This window comes from Jaculus jaculus, chromosome 3, assembly GCF_020740685.1.
Source record: "Jaculus jaculus isolate mJacJac1 chromosome 3, mJacJac1.mat.Y.cur, whole genome shotgun sequence".
In the NCBI taxonomy this organism is placed as follows: Eukaryota; Metazoa; Chordata; class Mammalia; order Rodentia; family Dipodidae; genus Jaculus; species Jaculus jaculus.
The window spans coordinates 169,358,688-169,375,500 of record NC_059104.1 but is presented as its reverse complement, the minus strand read 5'-3'; the positions used below and the strand labels follow the sequence as shown (position 1 = coordinate 169,375,500).

Here is a 16,813-nt window from a genome sequence, read left to right as displayed (position 1 = left end):
TTTGCGTGGGTGCTGGGGAATCAAACTCAGGCTGGTAGTTATTTAACTCTGAAACAAGTTTTTGAACTTGCAATACTGTCTGTCTCACAAGTGCTGGGAGTACAGGTACTCTTACCTGGAGAAGTTTAGAGCAGCCTTGGGGAGCCGCGCAGAGCCTCACTGGCCCCGGAGTGGGCTTAAGTGCCTCCCTCACCCAAGAACCACTCAGTCTGCTCACCTAAGGACTTTTTTTTTTTTTGGAAACTTTTTTTTTTTTTTTTAATAGTTATTGAATCTTCTACAGTTTACAGTAAATACCATAGTTACAAACTCTTGGCTTCAACCTTTCAGAGCGATCACTATCTGATCTTCAAAACAAAACAAAACAAAACCCAAAGGAATCCAAAACAACAAAACCAGATTTACACTTCATACACACAAGCGAGGCCATGGGTTTTCCAGTCTTTACACTCGAGGCTGTGTTTTGAAAACACCTAGAAATTATTTGATCAAACTACTTGGAAGACACTGTTATTATTATTATTATTTTTAAATGTTTTTATTTATTTTTAAAATGTGAGTTCCAATAAAATTTAAAAATTAGATTCCAACCTGTAGATTAAAATGAATTAAAAAATACAAAATCATACAATGCTCTCTTCACAGGGATGTTACATGCCATGAGAACAGGCTTCTCTGTCATGTGACATGAAAGGGGGATGCAATGCCTTGAAGACAGGAAGGGGACAGGCCCTGGGCCTTCAAAGATCAAAGACAACTCAAGGTGCTAGAGGCTACACTGCTGCCTGTACTTCCCCAGGGAGGAGCATGAGTCACAACACAACAGATCTGGCCAGTATGAGGTCTCTGAGCCAGCTCCTCTCTCAACTCTAATCTCTAGATGACTCTTAGGCATGAGGGAGGAAGGCTGGATGGAGCCTGGAGGATGGTAAGTGTTGCTGGGGTCCAGCCCAAAGCTGATTTCACTCTGTAGGCTGAAATTGATCTGCAAAGCTGATTTGTTAGTCTTCTTCAGGAATGAATGTTTCCCTCTCCCAAGGCTGAAGTGAACGAAGGGCTCACTGCTGTAGCCAGAGTACCTGGGGGTTGTAGATGAAGTGGGTGCTATGGTTGCTATGGTTTCCCTCAGCTCTGCGGCAGCCAGTTTCAACTCCTGGGTTCTTTGCGAGGACTGTATTTAACTCAACAGCATGCAAGACAAGAAGCACACACACTGGAGAAGATGAAGGGACGGTACCCAAGGCTGGCTTAGGCAGTGCTGGCCATGGAGTGCTCAAGCTGGCTGGCCAGGAATTTTGAAGGTTGGGTCCTGGAACGTTAATGCTAAACTTCAGAAGCATTTTTCGAGGGAGAGAGACATGGTTGCGTATTGGACAAGCCTTGCTGCCTGACTGGCATGCTCACTAGGAGGCTCAAGAGTTGCTGAACAGTCAGCAGGACCAGGTTTCTTCCACTGATACTGCTTTCAAAGGTGGGTGGAGCCTGGACAGCAAGAAGCTAGCTTCCCTAGGCCACTCCTCTCTTTGGCTGCTCTCCTCTGGACTCCCACACTTAACAAGATGCTGGGGCCCAAACCACCACTGGTAATGTGCTATCAGGATGGAAAAGCAGAGCTTGCACATTCACTTTCCTGAACAAGGGTCATGCATGGCAAAAATGACTGACCTAGCCAGAAAGCTATGAAGACCTGGCCCCCCTCGCAAGGACCTGTGACATGCAGGACGTTAGGCCTAGCTCAACCAGAGCCTCACTCGATTTACCCTGTCTGCACAATAAGGATGTGAAAGCTTGCTAACCAAGGGGCTTGCCCCATGTTCATGCTTCACACAACTCATTTCTGAAGGCCACTGAGCAGAGCAACCAGCCTTTCAAAGCAGCACCCTGCATCTCTGGGGACAGCCGGCTCAGCACTGGCACCATGTGGATGGCCAGGGCAAAGAACCAGGTTGGTGGAGCCTAGTGTTAGCGCCCCTCAGAGCCTGGTTCTCATTGTGAAAAGGCATGCCCAGGGACCGCAGCTGATGGTGCTTCGGGCCACTCGCAGCCATGCCAATACTCTGAAGGATCTGGATCTGGGTCACAGTCAGGCTTCCCAGAGATGCGGGTCTTTCATAGAAAGATGCTTGGTGTGTCCTGAACATCTTTAGTATGGGGCAGTGGCACCTCAATGTGTTTTGTTTGAAAATACTAGGTTTTGTGTGGAAATTTCTTATTCTGTGTTGCCAGCTGAATCTGCTTGTGTGTCCCAAGGCCCATCACAGGTCACACAAACATGCTAGCTGAGAAAACCGAGCTTCCCAGGGCTCCATAAACTCTTCTGCTTGGGGCAGGTGTAGCACTTCTGTTCTTCATACCTGCCACTCGGAGAGCAGCAGGTGGCAGCAGAAAGACAAAGGATCTGAAAGTTCAAATCTCAGCTCTGACTTACGAGCTGTGTCCTTTGGCAAGTGTATGTCTTTGACCCTTCTGAGAACTAGGTTTTACTTTTGTTTTCCATCTATAAAATAGGAAATTTGGCAATCAATGTCAAAAGAGGTCTGGACAGGTCTGTGTGCCCTGCTGGGTGTTCACTTCAGGGTCACTGCCAGGAGGAGGAGGAGTGGTGACTCCTATCTTACGGGAAGAAAAACACAAAACAAAAGACTTTTTGGTTCCCAAAATGTGCTAAAAGATTGTTTCAGGATTTCGCTAGCTGGAGTGGTCTAGTTTCCACACTTAACTCCCTGGCTCCAGGCTGAGGAGGAGTTAGGTGGGCCGGGGGGAGCTGAGTGTTGGCTGGTAAATGGAAGCACATTACCCGTGGCCCTGTGATGAGGTGCTGAGCTGGGCAGAGGCAGTAGCATGGAAAGGAGAAAGGAGAAAGGTAACGTGTGCCGGTGCCAATGTGGCAGCTTGTGAAATCTCATGTACACACCCAGCCCTAAGATGAGACACCCTTTCATCTCTAACCTCTGTTCAGCTTGACCACTGGGCTATCCGAATCTTTGGGTAACACCAAGAACACCTTGGCCAGCAGCTGTGCTCACCCTACCCCAGGCACCCCCCTCACCCCACCCGAGCTCTGTGGCTCAATACCTTTGCCATTATTCCCCAAGCTTGGCCAGGCTTGCAGATTGCCAACAAGAGGGTGAGGCCAGGTGAACTGGGGTATGGTACTTATACTAAAAATAAAGGGGACACTAGTTGTGACTCTAGACTACAATCAGCATTTCAACATTTTTTCAACTTAGGGTCTCCTTTGATCTTTAACACACACTAGGGCTAAGACAGAGTGCAGAGCAAAGATGCTTTGGAACATAAACCTGCATGGGGAGTCAGGCTGGAGAAGAGGAGCAGGAGCCAGCTGGGATTCAAGTGATTCTTAGCTTATTAGCAAGTCCCTTTGCTTTCCTGAGTCTTGGTTTCCTTAAGAATCCAATAGTAAGCAGGATGTCCATCTCTCAGGGTTAGACATGAGCAGGAAGGTAAGAGACAAGACACAGTTTCTGCTTACTGGGATGGAAAGAACAAAAGCTACAAGACCATCCCTAGGTCTCCTTTTTCTCTCCACCCAACCACCTAGATGCAGCAGGGTTTGGGAAGCCTGTCAGGATTCCAGCATTTAGCTCATTTTGGGCCATTTCTTTTCCTTCTAGATCTGTTTCCTCATTTGTCAAGGGAATAGAGTAAGTGATCCTGTCACTCTCAAGGTCAGTGATTAAAGGCTGTGAAGTGCTTGAAATCCATGAAGCACCTGACAAGCGCAAAGATATTCCTATCATCATCATCATCATCATTATTTTGGCATTTTTCAAACACATATGACATAATCTATAACGTTCTTTTTCCACCTCTACAAAACCAAAGGTGAGAGGAGGTATTGCAAAAAGTGGATTAACACTGGAAAACTCTTTGTTTTTGTGTGTGTGTTGTTTTTTTTAAAAAGTGAAACCTTTTGTCAGCAACCCAGAACAGGCCACTCAGAATAGCTGAGTCTTCTCTTACTGGTCCTGCAGCCAAACAAATAGCTTCTGAGCTCCTTCTAGCCCCTGGGTTTCCTCCTTTAGGGGGACATGGGAAATAGGAAAGGGATGTCCAAGGTCACATGAATTAAAATGAAAATAGCTACTTAAAGTCCAAAATGTTGCCAATGATCCCACTTTGTACAATCAAATGTTTCTACTCCACTTCAGAGGGGTTGCCAGGCTCAGCTAAGTGCTAGGTACAGAAAGGGGTGCTGGGCAATCCAGGCTCCAGCCTGAGATCTGCAGGGGCCTCCTCACCCAAGGGGCCCTCCTTTCCCAGAGAAGCTCATATCTGCTAGGCCTCATCCTCGGATTCCTCTCCCGATGGCTCCAACTCTTCCTCTCTTCTTAGGATGAAGGGCTAATGTCCTAAAAGCATAGCCTCTCCTTTTCAGCCAGCCCACCTTCTCCTTTTTCTAGGGGTGGGGTCAGGGTCAGGATGAAAGTTCCAGATGTCTTCACAGAATTTTCAAATGCCATTTCTTCATGTGCAATCTCTGTTCCTGCCATCTGCCCCCATGTGTCCTCTGCTCAGTCTTTAATCCCCACTGTTTTGGAGTCCATCCAGGAGAGAAAATAGCAGAAATGAGCCCAGAGGTCATTCCAGAGCTCACCAGGTGTGGGCACTGCTGACTTAATTTTTACAAAACCAAGCTAATCCATTCCTAGCTGAATTACTGTAAGCAAAATGACACTAGGTAGGAAGGCTGCATTTAATGCTAATTTACTGTGAGGTTCAGGGAAGTTCTTTCATCTTCTCTGGGCCTCAGTTTCCTCATCTGTCAAATAAGGGAATGGATGAGATGGTTGCTAAGGTCCCTTCAGTTCCATGAGTATGAAATGATTATTGCTATTGCTTTTCCTGCACTGTCCTGACCTTCAGAACCACCAGCACCCACCTGGAATGGGGCTCCTTCACTGTGGCCATGGAGGGCACAAGGTAACCAAGAGCTTGTCTGCCTGCCGGCGTGACAGACAGGTGAGCCCTGGCGTAGGAAGGGCAGAAGGGCAAGGGGGAGAAATGACACCGGTTTCCACTGCAATCAGGAGGAAGCTCCTCATCAGAGTGGGTCCACAAGGCTTAGAGGCGGAGGACTGGATTATGCAGGGCACCTAGCCTTCCCAAGCCTTGGGACACTGGGGTCCCACCACCCTGCAGCTGCTTGGCAGGTCTGAGGTCAAAATCATGTTTTGAGGAAGTGCTAGGTCATTTAACATTACTGTGCAAATCAGAAGGTCCAGGCCCATATAGCACGGCCAGAGACCTTTCAAACCAAAGCCAAACACCTCTGGCCCCTTCTTCCACTCCTTCCCCATAGTTCCCCCCTCCCCATCCTCCAACTCTGGTTTCCCCAGGTTCTCAGCCTGGGGTAGGAAGCTGCTAACACTTTTACATAATCCAGCAGTTTTGTTCTTTGTCTGTTGCTATGGTTCTCAGAAGATAGAACACGATAGTGTTCCGAACCAATCTTAAAAAAAAAACCAGAAAATGGACAATCTCCCAGAAATGTGGCCTACTCAACAGCTCCATGCTCCTGCCCTGTACCTGAGGGCCACGTTCTTCATGCTCTTTCAGTGTTATCAAGCTTCCGATGAACCACTGCAATAAACTCCACTCTGCTTGCCACTAGACTGGGAGCCCAGGGTCAGGATGCTTAGGGCAGGACAGAAGTGTAGAAAGGACATGGCCTGGTCAGTTAGGAAGGTGGTTAGCATTGGAAGGGCAGTGGCTAAGAAGGGAATGGGTGGGGGGAGAGGCTCCTAAGAGATTAGAAAAAGCAGCTTTTACAAAAACCAAAAATAAAAATAAAAACCATTAAAGATGCATAAAGTGACCCTTGCACTTCCGTTGTCTCTTCTTGCACATGGAGGTGGTGCTGCTGCTAGGGACGGCTCCAGCACCGGTGTAAGACTTGAGTAGTTGCATACAATGTGACTCCAGATCTGGGGAGGGAGAGACGTCACCAGAAACAGTCAAAATGGTCCACAGGAAACTCTGAGAAACCCGAGTCCTTTTCCCTCAACTTGAGACAGCTAAGTAGAGTTGCTGAGGGCAGTGAGAGAGCTGGTTGGCAGGGCCTCACCTGACTACCCCCAGAGCTAACACACGAGTTAGTTAAGATACCACGTTAAGTCTGAAGACTGGAAACAGCACAGATATTCAGCAGAAGACATGAGTTCAAGTCTCAGCTCACAAATTTAATTGGTTGAGTGCCACTGAACTATGAACTTTATTTTTAAAAAACCCAGCTAATGATTAGAGCTAAAATAAGGATTCTAAGATAGCAATGCACAAAATGATAGTTATTAATAAGAACTTGAAACAGGAAAATAAATGACAACTATCATTCAAGCCGGGGTTTTGAGGCAGATCCCATCTGTGTCCCCTCCCATCTGGCCCTACTCACTTGGATGGGCTGCAGGCTTTACCAGTGCGGGGGCACATAGCTGTACGCAGGGGTTCCTTGGGCCCTATATGTGGGCATGGAGACAGGGTGCGCCCCAATTGCAGTGTGCTGAGGTGTAGTCAGCAAGGTACCTGAGCATCCAGAGAGAGAAAAGATGAATGTAAAGAGCTGTAGCGGGGTGTAGGGTGAAGAGAAACAAAGCAGTCTTTGCCCCACCTCCTCACTCCACCAGGAACTCAGTCTGTAGGTCCAGGTTGGCCTCAAACTCACAGTGATCCTCTCACCTTTCTGCCTCTGAGTGCCGGGATTAAAGGCATGTGCCAACATACCCCGCTCAAAGCAGTCTTTTATGTCAGTGCACCATGCTCGCCTGCCTCCCCCCCCGCCCCACCCACCCCAACCCCAGCTCCATCTGAGCTCCCATGTCTCTGGCTGGTCTGATGAGCACTGGGTTCTTTCTATACCTTACCAGGCTTTACCTCCTTACTGGGAGGGGCATTTCTGGATGCTGGAGGATAGACTTAACCATTATTCTTCGGAACCCCTCCTTTTGCTTGCTTTGTATACTTCTCTTATTGCACACTCTCTGTGTAACTGTCTTCTGGCTAATATCTCCAATAGCTGTCTGGGTGTTCCTTAAGGGCAGGGCTCTAGTTTGCCTTATAGATAGGATATGAGTAAGAGCTGACACTAACCAAGTATCCAGAAGCTTGCTATATTGTAAGGGGCAAAATAAAATCCAAATGCCCACTATGCATGGCATTCTTCCTTCATTAAAGCTCTGGTCTCATAGCTCTCTATCCTTCTCATACCCTTCACAGAAATGGCTGTTTCTCCATAGTTGCTGACTCCTCCAAAGACCTTCCTGAAGCTGTACTGCCAGCCGAACCCTCAAAGGTTCCTTAAGAGCTCAGCCCTGGTCTGATTTCTGGCATAGGCTAAAAGTGGGGAAGGGGTTTTCGGGGCCTTCTGTTCCCATCATCCCTTACAATTAATTATGCCAATGGTCCATTTCCTCCTGCTAATTAACAATATGACTACTTGTATTTTTCCTGGGATCTCTGTTGCTATAAAAAGCCTACTGTCAATATCTCTGCCCTAAATTACAGATAGCCCCTCACTGGTCTCCTTGCATCTAGCCTTTTCCCTTCTGATCTGGCCTGCAGCCAGAATGCTCAAACCCAACCCCCTCTCTCCCTGCCGAATGCTCTCTCACTGCAAAGTGTTTAACTTTCCCACCAACGTACCCTTGCAGTCTTCTCTTCCCATGCCCCCATTTCTTAAGTGCCTCAACCCTTCTCCATCTGCGAACACTCCACACTTACATCCTTCTCTGTATCGCAATTCTCATGCCCACCTCTTTGCTTAGCTTCCACTCACCACTTAAGGTCTAGCTCAATATACCCATGTTGGTGAAAACTTTCTTATCCCTGTGACAGACTTAAAGGTCCTTCCTCTCTATCCCTGGAATACCCCAGAAAAGGAGGTCTCATGCTGGGTTGTGGCCAGTTCCATGGCTGTCCTGCAGTCACCGTTCCTGGAGGAGAGGGAGGTTGCCGAGGCAGACATTGCCCTCACCTGCTGACATTGCCATGGTGGTGCCTGCCACCATGCCCATGGCCACACCGTTGGTCCTGGGAGCAGCAACAGGTGCCGGGTAGATGGCAGAGGGAATGCTGTTGGGCTGGACAACTGTGGTGTGGTGGATGACGTGGGGCTGGGCGGCATACACCGGCTGCGTGTAGTAGGCTCCCTGGGGAAAGAGGTTGAAGTTACATGGCTTCTTGAACATGGGGCAGGAAGGACGTGGAGAAGAGAGGGCGAGAGAAGCCCTGGCCCAAGGCTGCGAGGTCCAGGCCCCAGCTGGAGCTCTGCTTTGTCTTCCTCCATGACTGGGGTCAGTTCAGGGCAGGCTCAGCTTGGTTTCCAAAGCTCCTCCCCATCTTGTCTCACTTGCAGGGCTGCTATGGACTAGTGGGTAAGAGCTTTCCTCCTTTAGCCCTGGATTTGGTATTTTTAAATGTTCTTACTTGATTACAAAGTACTTTTATAAGCTTCCTGCAATTAAAGGGTTGGGAATATAATCAACCCATTCCTAAGCAGGGGACCAGGCTGGGCAACTCCACAGCAGTACCACTGTGCCACAAGTACTGCTACTGACACTGTGAGAACATGTCACCAGAGCAGCAATCCCACGACATCTCTGCCTAGATTCCCTCAGGCCACAGGTGAGGACTAAAATCATGGCCTAAGGTGACGCCCACAGTCCAGCTCACATGGTTTAAAGTGACACCCACGTCCAAGTCACATGGTTTCTTCCTGCTGCTAGAGCCCATGGGTCTGCAGAGCCATCACTCCCGAACTGCCGTATTTCTACACCCCAGTTCAAGATATGACATCATCAGCCTGTCCTGTAACAGCAGTTAAGAGTGTCTTCTCATGGGAGGTTTTAGATGAACTTTGCTCCTGTATTGCAAGGTGCTTACCTGGGCATACAGATTCTGCTGGGGGTAGGCACTTCTGATTGGATACATGGCCGTCTGATAGGGGTTGGGTGATGGGGAGTAGGGGGGCGGAGCACTATTACTCTGGGTCGGGGGGACCTTGTACGGTGTCCCTGCAGTATATCCTGTACCAAGACAATAAGAAAGACCTCCAGTTAGTTGGCAGAATATCATTTCTGGAAGGCAGCAGGTGCAAATAACAATTTCCTGGACAAAAATGGGCTCAATCCAGGTTGGAAACACAGATGAGAACAGACAAGGGAACAAGACTCCACACAGAGAGCCTGGGTTCCAGAGGCAGCTCCCCCAGGGCTGGTGCACAAGGACTGCAAACATGATTTGGACATCTTGGTTTTTATTTCTGTGGGCTTTGGGGCTCTCTTCCATAAGATAGGAGGCTGGAACCAGGTGGAGTCGCAAGAGGACCTTTTCAGCTGTGCAAGCCTGAAGTTCCAGGCTGCCTGTGTGAGAATGGCAGGTTCACACCACAGTGATGGCCACTCCCCAACCCACTTACTCCATGTTACTACTGCTCCTGTGCTTTCTTTTCTGGCTCCTCGCTCAAAATTCTAGGGTAACTCTGGTTGTTGGTTTTCTACTTATCTGTGTTCCTTTTTTCTTTCTCCCTATCATTTCTTTTAGAGATAGGGTCTCACTATGTAATCCAGGCTGGTCTTGAACGTGTATCCTGAGTGCTTCTTGTCCTTTCTCTCCCCCTATCTCTTTCCCTTTATGAACTTGATCAACCAGGGTCCCTTCCTCAAGTTCGAAGGTTAGAACTCCATTTAAATACCAGAGATCCTTATCTTCTGGGGTATTTGTAGAGCTGGCTTCCTCTTCTGGGGCTTTAGGGAAGGTCACCTCTGCCATAAAGGCCTGAAGTCACACTGATCAGAAACCCAGACCGTATGTGGATGGATAAATGCTGGGGCTGAGCAGTCAGGCCCCAAGAGGCCCACAAGTGACTATGAAAACGATGCTGCTTTTATGTAGAAGACAGAGTCAGAGCTTTATTCCACAGGAAGAACTTAGAACACAGGCTGCTCAGGAGCAAGATGGTGTCATTACTGAATAATCAATGGAATCATCCTTGGATTGTCCAGGTGATCAAGTGACCCCGAACTCTCTCCCTTTACACAAGGGGATCCTGAGGTGACAGCAGGGCAAGTCTTTTTAGGAACTTCTCCCTAAACACTCAAACTCTTCTGAGTTGAAGGGACAGTGCTAGGAGCCCTAACAGGGAGGTGTGGAGTGGCTTTTTCCCCATGGCTCCATCTGGGTTGACATGAGACAGTTGTTTTTTTTTTTTTTTTTCCCCCTGAGGTAGGGTTTTACACTAGCTCAGGCTGACCTGGAATTTACTATGTAGTCTCAGGGTGGCCTTGAACTCATAGCGATCCTCCTACCTCTGCTTCCCCAGTGCTGGGATTAAAGGTGTGCACCACCACGCTTGGCCATGAGACAGTATTGAAGGATCCTAGCTTTGAAGTCCCAGTGGAGAAGGCGGGCAGAGGTGCAGGGGTAACTTTTTCTCTGTGGTTCTCACCTGGGTGGGTCTGGTTATTATCAGTGTATTTCTCTGGACTTCAACTCTTGCCTATAAGTCATTATCAAGGACCCTGTGGCTCAAGAACTATTTCTTAGTAGAGAGAGAGAGAGAGACGGAGAGACACGGACTGTGTGTGCGTACACACATGTATGGGCACACTAGGGCCTCTTAACACTGTAAATGAACTCCAGACATATATACCCACCACTTTGTGCATCTGGAGTGACATGGGGATTTACTAGGGAATTGAGCTTGGGCATGCAAGCTTTACAAGCAAGTGCCTTTAACTGCCGCGTCATCTTCTCCACCCTCCAAGAGCTATTTCTACACTAGGTGCTTGTGGGGGGCAGGATGGATCAGATCTTTGTTGGAAGAGATCTGGGCTTCAGTATGGCTTTCTTCCTAATTTGGGTAACTGATGTCAAATCTCTGAGCTTTACTTTTTAGGAGGGGTAGGGAGGAGGGTCTTTAAAATGATAGCCTAAATGGTGAATATCTAAGATAGAATATATAGAAGACTTTACTTCCCAAATAAAGTATTACTCCTATCTTAGCCTTCACAGTAGCTACACGTATAAGCCTGAGCCACCAGATTCCACAACCCCAAATCTTTCACTTACACTATAGACATTAAAGACTGGCAGACTTGAGACTAGTTTTCCACAAATGCGGCTTTGATTTGCTAAGTAAAGCTTTAAGGTAACACGGTCACACTTGCTCATTTATGTGCTACTTCTGTTTCTGTTACAACAGTAGTTATGGAGACAGGATGGCTCCAAAGGCCTAAAGTAACTATTATTTGACTCTTTTTTTTTAATTTTAATTTATTTATTTTGTTTTTTTTCAAGGTAGGGTCTCACTCTAGCCCAGGCTGACCTGGAATTTACTATGTAGTCTCTGGGTGGCCTCAAACTCACGGTGATCCTCCTACCTCTGCCTCTTCCCGAATGCTGGGATTAAAGGCGTGCACCACCACACCCAGCTCTATTTTTTATTTTTTAATTTTTATTAACATTTTCCATGATTATAAAAAAATATCCCATGGTAATTCCCTCCCCCCCCCATTTCCACTTTGAAATTCCATTCTCCATCATATTACCTCCCCATCTCAATCATTGTACTTACAAATATACAATATCAACCTATTAAGTACCCTCCTCCCTTTCTTTCTCTTCCCTTTATATATGTGACACTTTATAAGAAAGTTTACTGGCCCTTGATTTAAAGGTTGAAAACCCCAAGGCATCCGAGGGTGCTCAGGAGTAGATAGAACACAAAGCCATGGGTCAATCTCTAGCACTACAAGTAAAAAAAACCCAAAGTCAAAATTAAGATGTGGAGAGTCCTGCCAGAAGGACCGTGTCTTTTCTGCACAGAAGAGCAGGACGCCCTGAGTCAGAAGCTACTTGTCTCCAAAACCAGTGCAACACAGAACAGTGTTTATGCGTGCCTGGAGACTGGCTATCTGCTTCCAAACCCCAGCTCTGCTACAGAATAGCTGTGGAATACATCATCTCCCCACATAGAACCTGGGATGGTACAGCAGCTACTTTACAGGGTGCCTGTGATCAATGCACTGGGAAGTGTAAACTACTGAGCACTTTATATAGATGAGCTATTATTATTATTTTCTTTCTCACACTGCATGGAGATATAATGAGCTTCCTGTCCCCAAGGCATACAAGCAGAAACTTCTCTGAAAGACGGCAGGAGATAGGAGATAAACTATAAATGCTACGGTTTCTTTTAGATTGGAACACAGACTCCAGAATGCTGAGATTCTAAAATTTGATGGTTCTTCAACAAGACAGCAATGCAGACAACTTCCTTTATGCTACTGGACAGCATATTCTTAAAATGTTTATCTTCCTCAGGAGTAGACAAGGGCAAATGCTTTGCAAATGTTAGGACTGTCCCTATGAGGAGAATTTCTAAAAGACTGTAGCAGAACATGGTTTTCACATTAAGTATAACCGCGTCTGAGAATGCTTCCTTTTCTTCATGTTACAAAACTAGAAACTCTCACAACACAAATCAGTAATGTAAACACTCTCAGCAGCCAAAGGGGTGCTAGCTACAGCCCACTTTGCTTCTGTAGATAGAGCTGAAAGAGATCAGTTATGTATGATCTTTGTTATTTGCTTGCTTGCATGTGTGCATGTGTATGGGCACACCAGGGCTTCTTGCAGCTGCAAACAAGCTCAAGACGCGTGTATCAGTTTTTGTCTGGTTTTACGTGGATCCTAGGGTATCGGACTGGGGTCAGCAAGCTTTGCTAACAAGTGCCACAGAACCCTTTCTCTCGCCTTGAAAGCAATGTAGATCTCCACGACAAGGTCTTCACACAGATGAGATGTGGAGCAGACACTAAAGCAGTGAGCGCTCAGAGGTGCTTCCTGTAAGCACAGGGTTCTTAAGGTCAGGAAGACCCCACCAGAGGCTTGCAGGAGTGGCCGGGGCCAGGTCTTCTTCCTGTGCTGCTTTAGAGGCAGCTCATTTTCTCTAGTGGGGAGTATGTTCATTTGGACTAGATAATTTCAGAGTGCCTTTCTTGTATTTTTATTTATTTAATTGAGACAGAGATGGAGAGAGGAGGGAAGGAGAGGGAGGGAAGGAAAGGGGGGGGGGGAGAGAGAGAGAGAGAGAGAGGGAAAAAACAATGGCTGCACCATTGTAGACAGATGCATGCATGCACCACCTTGTGCATTTGGTTTACATGAGCCCTGGGGAATTGAACCTGTGTCCTGTAACTCTGCAGGCAAGCACCTTAACTGCTAAGCCATCTCTCCAGCCCTCAGACTGCCTTTCTAACGCTGACATTCTAAGCCTGAATATTTCAATAACATTACAGAGGACTTTTCACAAATGAGATGGTCCTGTCCACTCTTGGGGAACACTGAAAATCTGTGGCTAATAGCCTGGGCTGCTTAGATATTCTAAAAGGCAAGGTTTATTACTTTGTGTATATAAATAAAAGAAGCTGTTGGGCTTGTTGCAAAAAATCTCATGGGCCAAGTGTGGTAAAATATACAATGAGATCCAGGTCAGCCTAGGCTAGAGTGAGACCCTACCTCAAAAAACAAACAAACGGGGACTGGAGGGATGGCTTAGTGATTAAGGCGTGTGCCTGCAAAGCCAAAGGATCCTGGTTCGATTCTCTAGGACCCATGTTCGCCAGATGCACAAGGCGCGCAGGTGTCTGCAGTTCATTTGCAGTAGCTGGAAGCTCTGGCACACCCATTCACTCCCTCCCTCAAATAAATAAATTACAAAACAAAACAAAACAAACAAAAATCTCATGGGTTTCTACCCAAATAATCTTAGATTCAATTAATTCACCCACCATAGGCCTGGCTACCCTAAAAGGAATTCTAACTATGAAGGTGACAGAATTAAGACTTTGGAATGCTATACCTTAAAAACATCCGAGGCCTTTCCTTTTAGAGGATGAACCTGAACTCAGAAGAGGAGCAATTTCCCCCAAATCACATAGAAAACCAATGCAGAACTGGCTCCAGAGCTCAGAGTTTATGAAGCCCTGGCTAGAGCTCTGAGTTAAAGGTCTCTGGAGTGCAATCTTGGCATCTGGTGTACTGGTGTTTGTGCCCCCACTTTACCAAAGGCAGTATCATGAGAGAAGAAGGGAATCCGGTCACTGGCTGTGCCAGCCTTGCCTTATAAAGGAGGCTCTGTCCGTGACGGCTGCTGTTGGTCTTCTGGCCACAGTTACAGGCTCCATCAAACAGGGTAAGAGACCGTGTGCATTAGTAAGATGAAACCTTTGCTGCTCTCTCTTCAATCTTCTTTCACTGTCATAAACCTTTTTCAGCTGTACAATCTCCTACCACCTTCAGACACTGATCTTCACATCAAGAATACCTTTTAAACTAATCGGTTTATTGATTATCAGATTTATTTGTCTGGACAAAACAACGTTGACTGTCGAATCCTGCCTTGACCCCTAAGTCCCCTTGTTGGTAGTTGAACAAAAGAGTGCTGAGTAAGTACGAGGGAGACCCAACTACAAACCAGCTTAGCAAGTGTTGGTTAAATTCAGCTGAATTCGTCTGAGTTCTCTGAATGTGCTATGGCACTAGGCAACAAGATCTGTGTTCTGGGAGGATCCTCTTTGAGCCTGCATGGGTCAGTCAATCCCAACTTTATTTAAAAAGGACATGGGGGCTGGAGAGATGGCTCAGCAGCTAAGGCATTTGCCTGCAAAGCCTAATGACCCAAGTTCAATTCCCCATCAACATGTAAAGCCAGAAGCATGTGTCTTCTTGTACATCTGGCCTATGTGGGTCCTGGAGAATCGAAACAGGGTCCTTTAGCTTTACAGGTAAACACCTTAACCACTAAGCCATCTTTCAGCCCCCATTACTCACTTTTGTTTGGCTCGTTTTTTGGAGCAGGGTCTCACTCTAGCCCAGAACTTACTCTATAGCCCAGATTGGCCCTGAACTCACAGAAATCCTCCTACTTCAGCCTCCCAAGTGTTGGAATTAAAGGCGTGTGCCACCATACTGTGCAGTCTTTGGAAAGAGTAAAATTAACTTCATGAAAAACATCAGTAACAGCTGGGTATTGTGGCACACATCTTTTATCCCAACACTTGGGAAGCAGAGGTAGGAGGATCGCTGGAAGTTTGAGGCCACCCTGAGACTGTGTAATGAATTCCAGATCAACTTGGGCTAGAGCAAGGCCCTACCTCGAAAAACAAAACAAACAAAAAACCCTTCCATATATATCAATAACAGGGCTGAGGAGATTGCTCAGTGGTTAAAGGCACTTGCTTGCAAGGCCTCACATCCTGGGTTCAATTTCCCTGTACCCACGTAAAGCCAGATGCACAAATTGGCACATGCATCTACAGTTTATTTGCAGTGGCAAGATGCCCTGGTGCATTTATTCTCATTCTCTCTCTTTCAGAATATATATATATATATATATATATATATATATATATATATGTGTGTGTGTGTGTGTGTGTGTGTGTGAATAAATATATATATATATATGTACGTGTGTGTGTGTGTGTGTGTGTGTGTGTATGTATGTCAATAATAGATGGGCTGGAGAGATGGCTTAGTGGTTAAGGTGCTTGCCTGTGAAGTCTAAGGACTCAGGTTTGATTCTCCAGATCCCACCTAAGCCAAATGCACATGGTGGTACATGCATCTGGAGTTTGTTTTGCAGTGGCTAGAGACCCTGGTGAGCTCCTTCCTGCTTGCTCTCTCTCTCTCTCCCTACCTCTCTGTCTGTAATAATAAATTTTAAAAAATGCAGTATTTTTTTTTCGAGGTAGGGTCTCACTCTGGCCCAGACTGACCTGGAATTCATTATGGAGTCTCAGGGTGTCCTTAAACTCATGGCGATCCTCTTACCTCTGCCTCCCGAGTGCTGGGATTAAAGGCATGCACCACCACGCCCGGCTAAAAATGCAATATTTTTGTCAGCCTAGGCCAGAGTAAGACCCTACCTTGAAACAAAAAAAAAAATTTTAGCAAAGCATGGTGGCACACACCTTTAATCCCAGCACTCAGGAGGCAGAGGTAGGAGGACTGCCATGAATTAGAGGCCATCCTGAGACTACATAGTGAGTTCCAGGTCAGCCTGGGATAGTGTGAAACCCTACCTCGAAAAATCAAAATAAATAAATAATAATAAATGTCAAGGGCTGGAGAGATGGTTTAGTGGTTAAGGTGTTTGCCTGCAAAGCCAAAGGACCTTGGTTCAATTCCCCAGGACCCACATAAGCCAGATGCACAAGAGGGCACATGCATCTGGAGTTCCTTTGCAGTGGCTGGAGGCCCTGGCGTGCCCATTATCTCTCTTTCTGTCTCTTTCTCTCTCGCTCTCATATAAATAAATGAAAAAAAATTTTAAAGTCAATAATAGGGCTGGAGAGACTGCCTTGTGGTTAAGGTGCCTGCATGCAAAGCCACAGGACCCAGTTTCAATTCCCCAAGACCCACAAAAAGCCAGATGCACAAGGTGGCACATGCATCTGGAATTCATCTGTAGCAGCTAGAGGCCATGGTGTGCTCATTCTCTCTCCCTCTATCTGTCCCTTTCTCTTTCTCTCTTTCAAAAAATAAATAAATTTTTTCTTTAAAGTCAATAATAGATATAGCCAGGTATGGTAGTGTAAACCTTTAATCCTAGCACTTAGGAAGCAGAGGTAGGAGGATCAGTATTAGTTCAAGGGCAGCCTGGGACTACAGAGGGAGCTCCAGGTCAGCTCAGGCTAGAGTGAGAGCCTACCCGGAAAAAAAACAAAACAAATAGGGTATTGGAGCTGAAGAGATGGCTTAGAGGTTATGACGCTTGCCTACAGAGCCCAAGACC

The 16,813-nt window shown here is 46.6% G+C and overlaps 1 protein-coding gene across 3 annotated transcripts in view; it reads right to left on the bottom strand.

Moving 5' to 3' along the window:
- Positions 1-522: 522 nt before the first annotated feature.
- Positions 523-16,813, bottom strand: part of Fam168a (family with sequence similarity 168 member A) — a 178,674-nt gene continuing 162,383 nt past the window's right edge. For all 3 annotated transcript variants that reach the window (XM_045145031.1, XM_045145032.1, XM_045145033.1), the window contains 4 exons: positions 8,899-9,041; positions 7,991-8,165; positions 6,413-6,543; positions 523-5,948 (listed from right to left, as the gene is read on the bottom strand). In XM_045145031.1, coding sequence (XP_045000966.1) covers positions 6,431-6,543; positions 7,991-8,165; positions 8,899-9,041 — 431 coding nt within the window. In that variant the 3' untranslated portion in view covers positions 523-5,948; positions 6,413-6,430. The remainder of the gene's footprint in view (positions 5,949-6,412; positions 6,544-7,990; positions 8,166-8,898; positions 9,042-16,813) is intronic.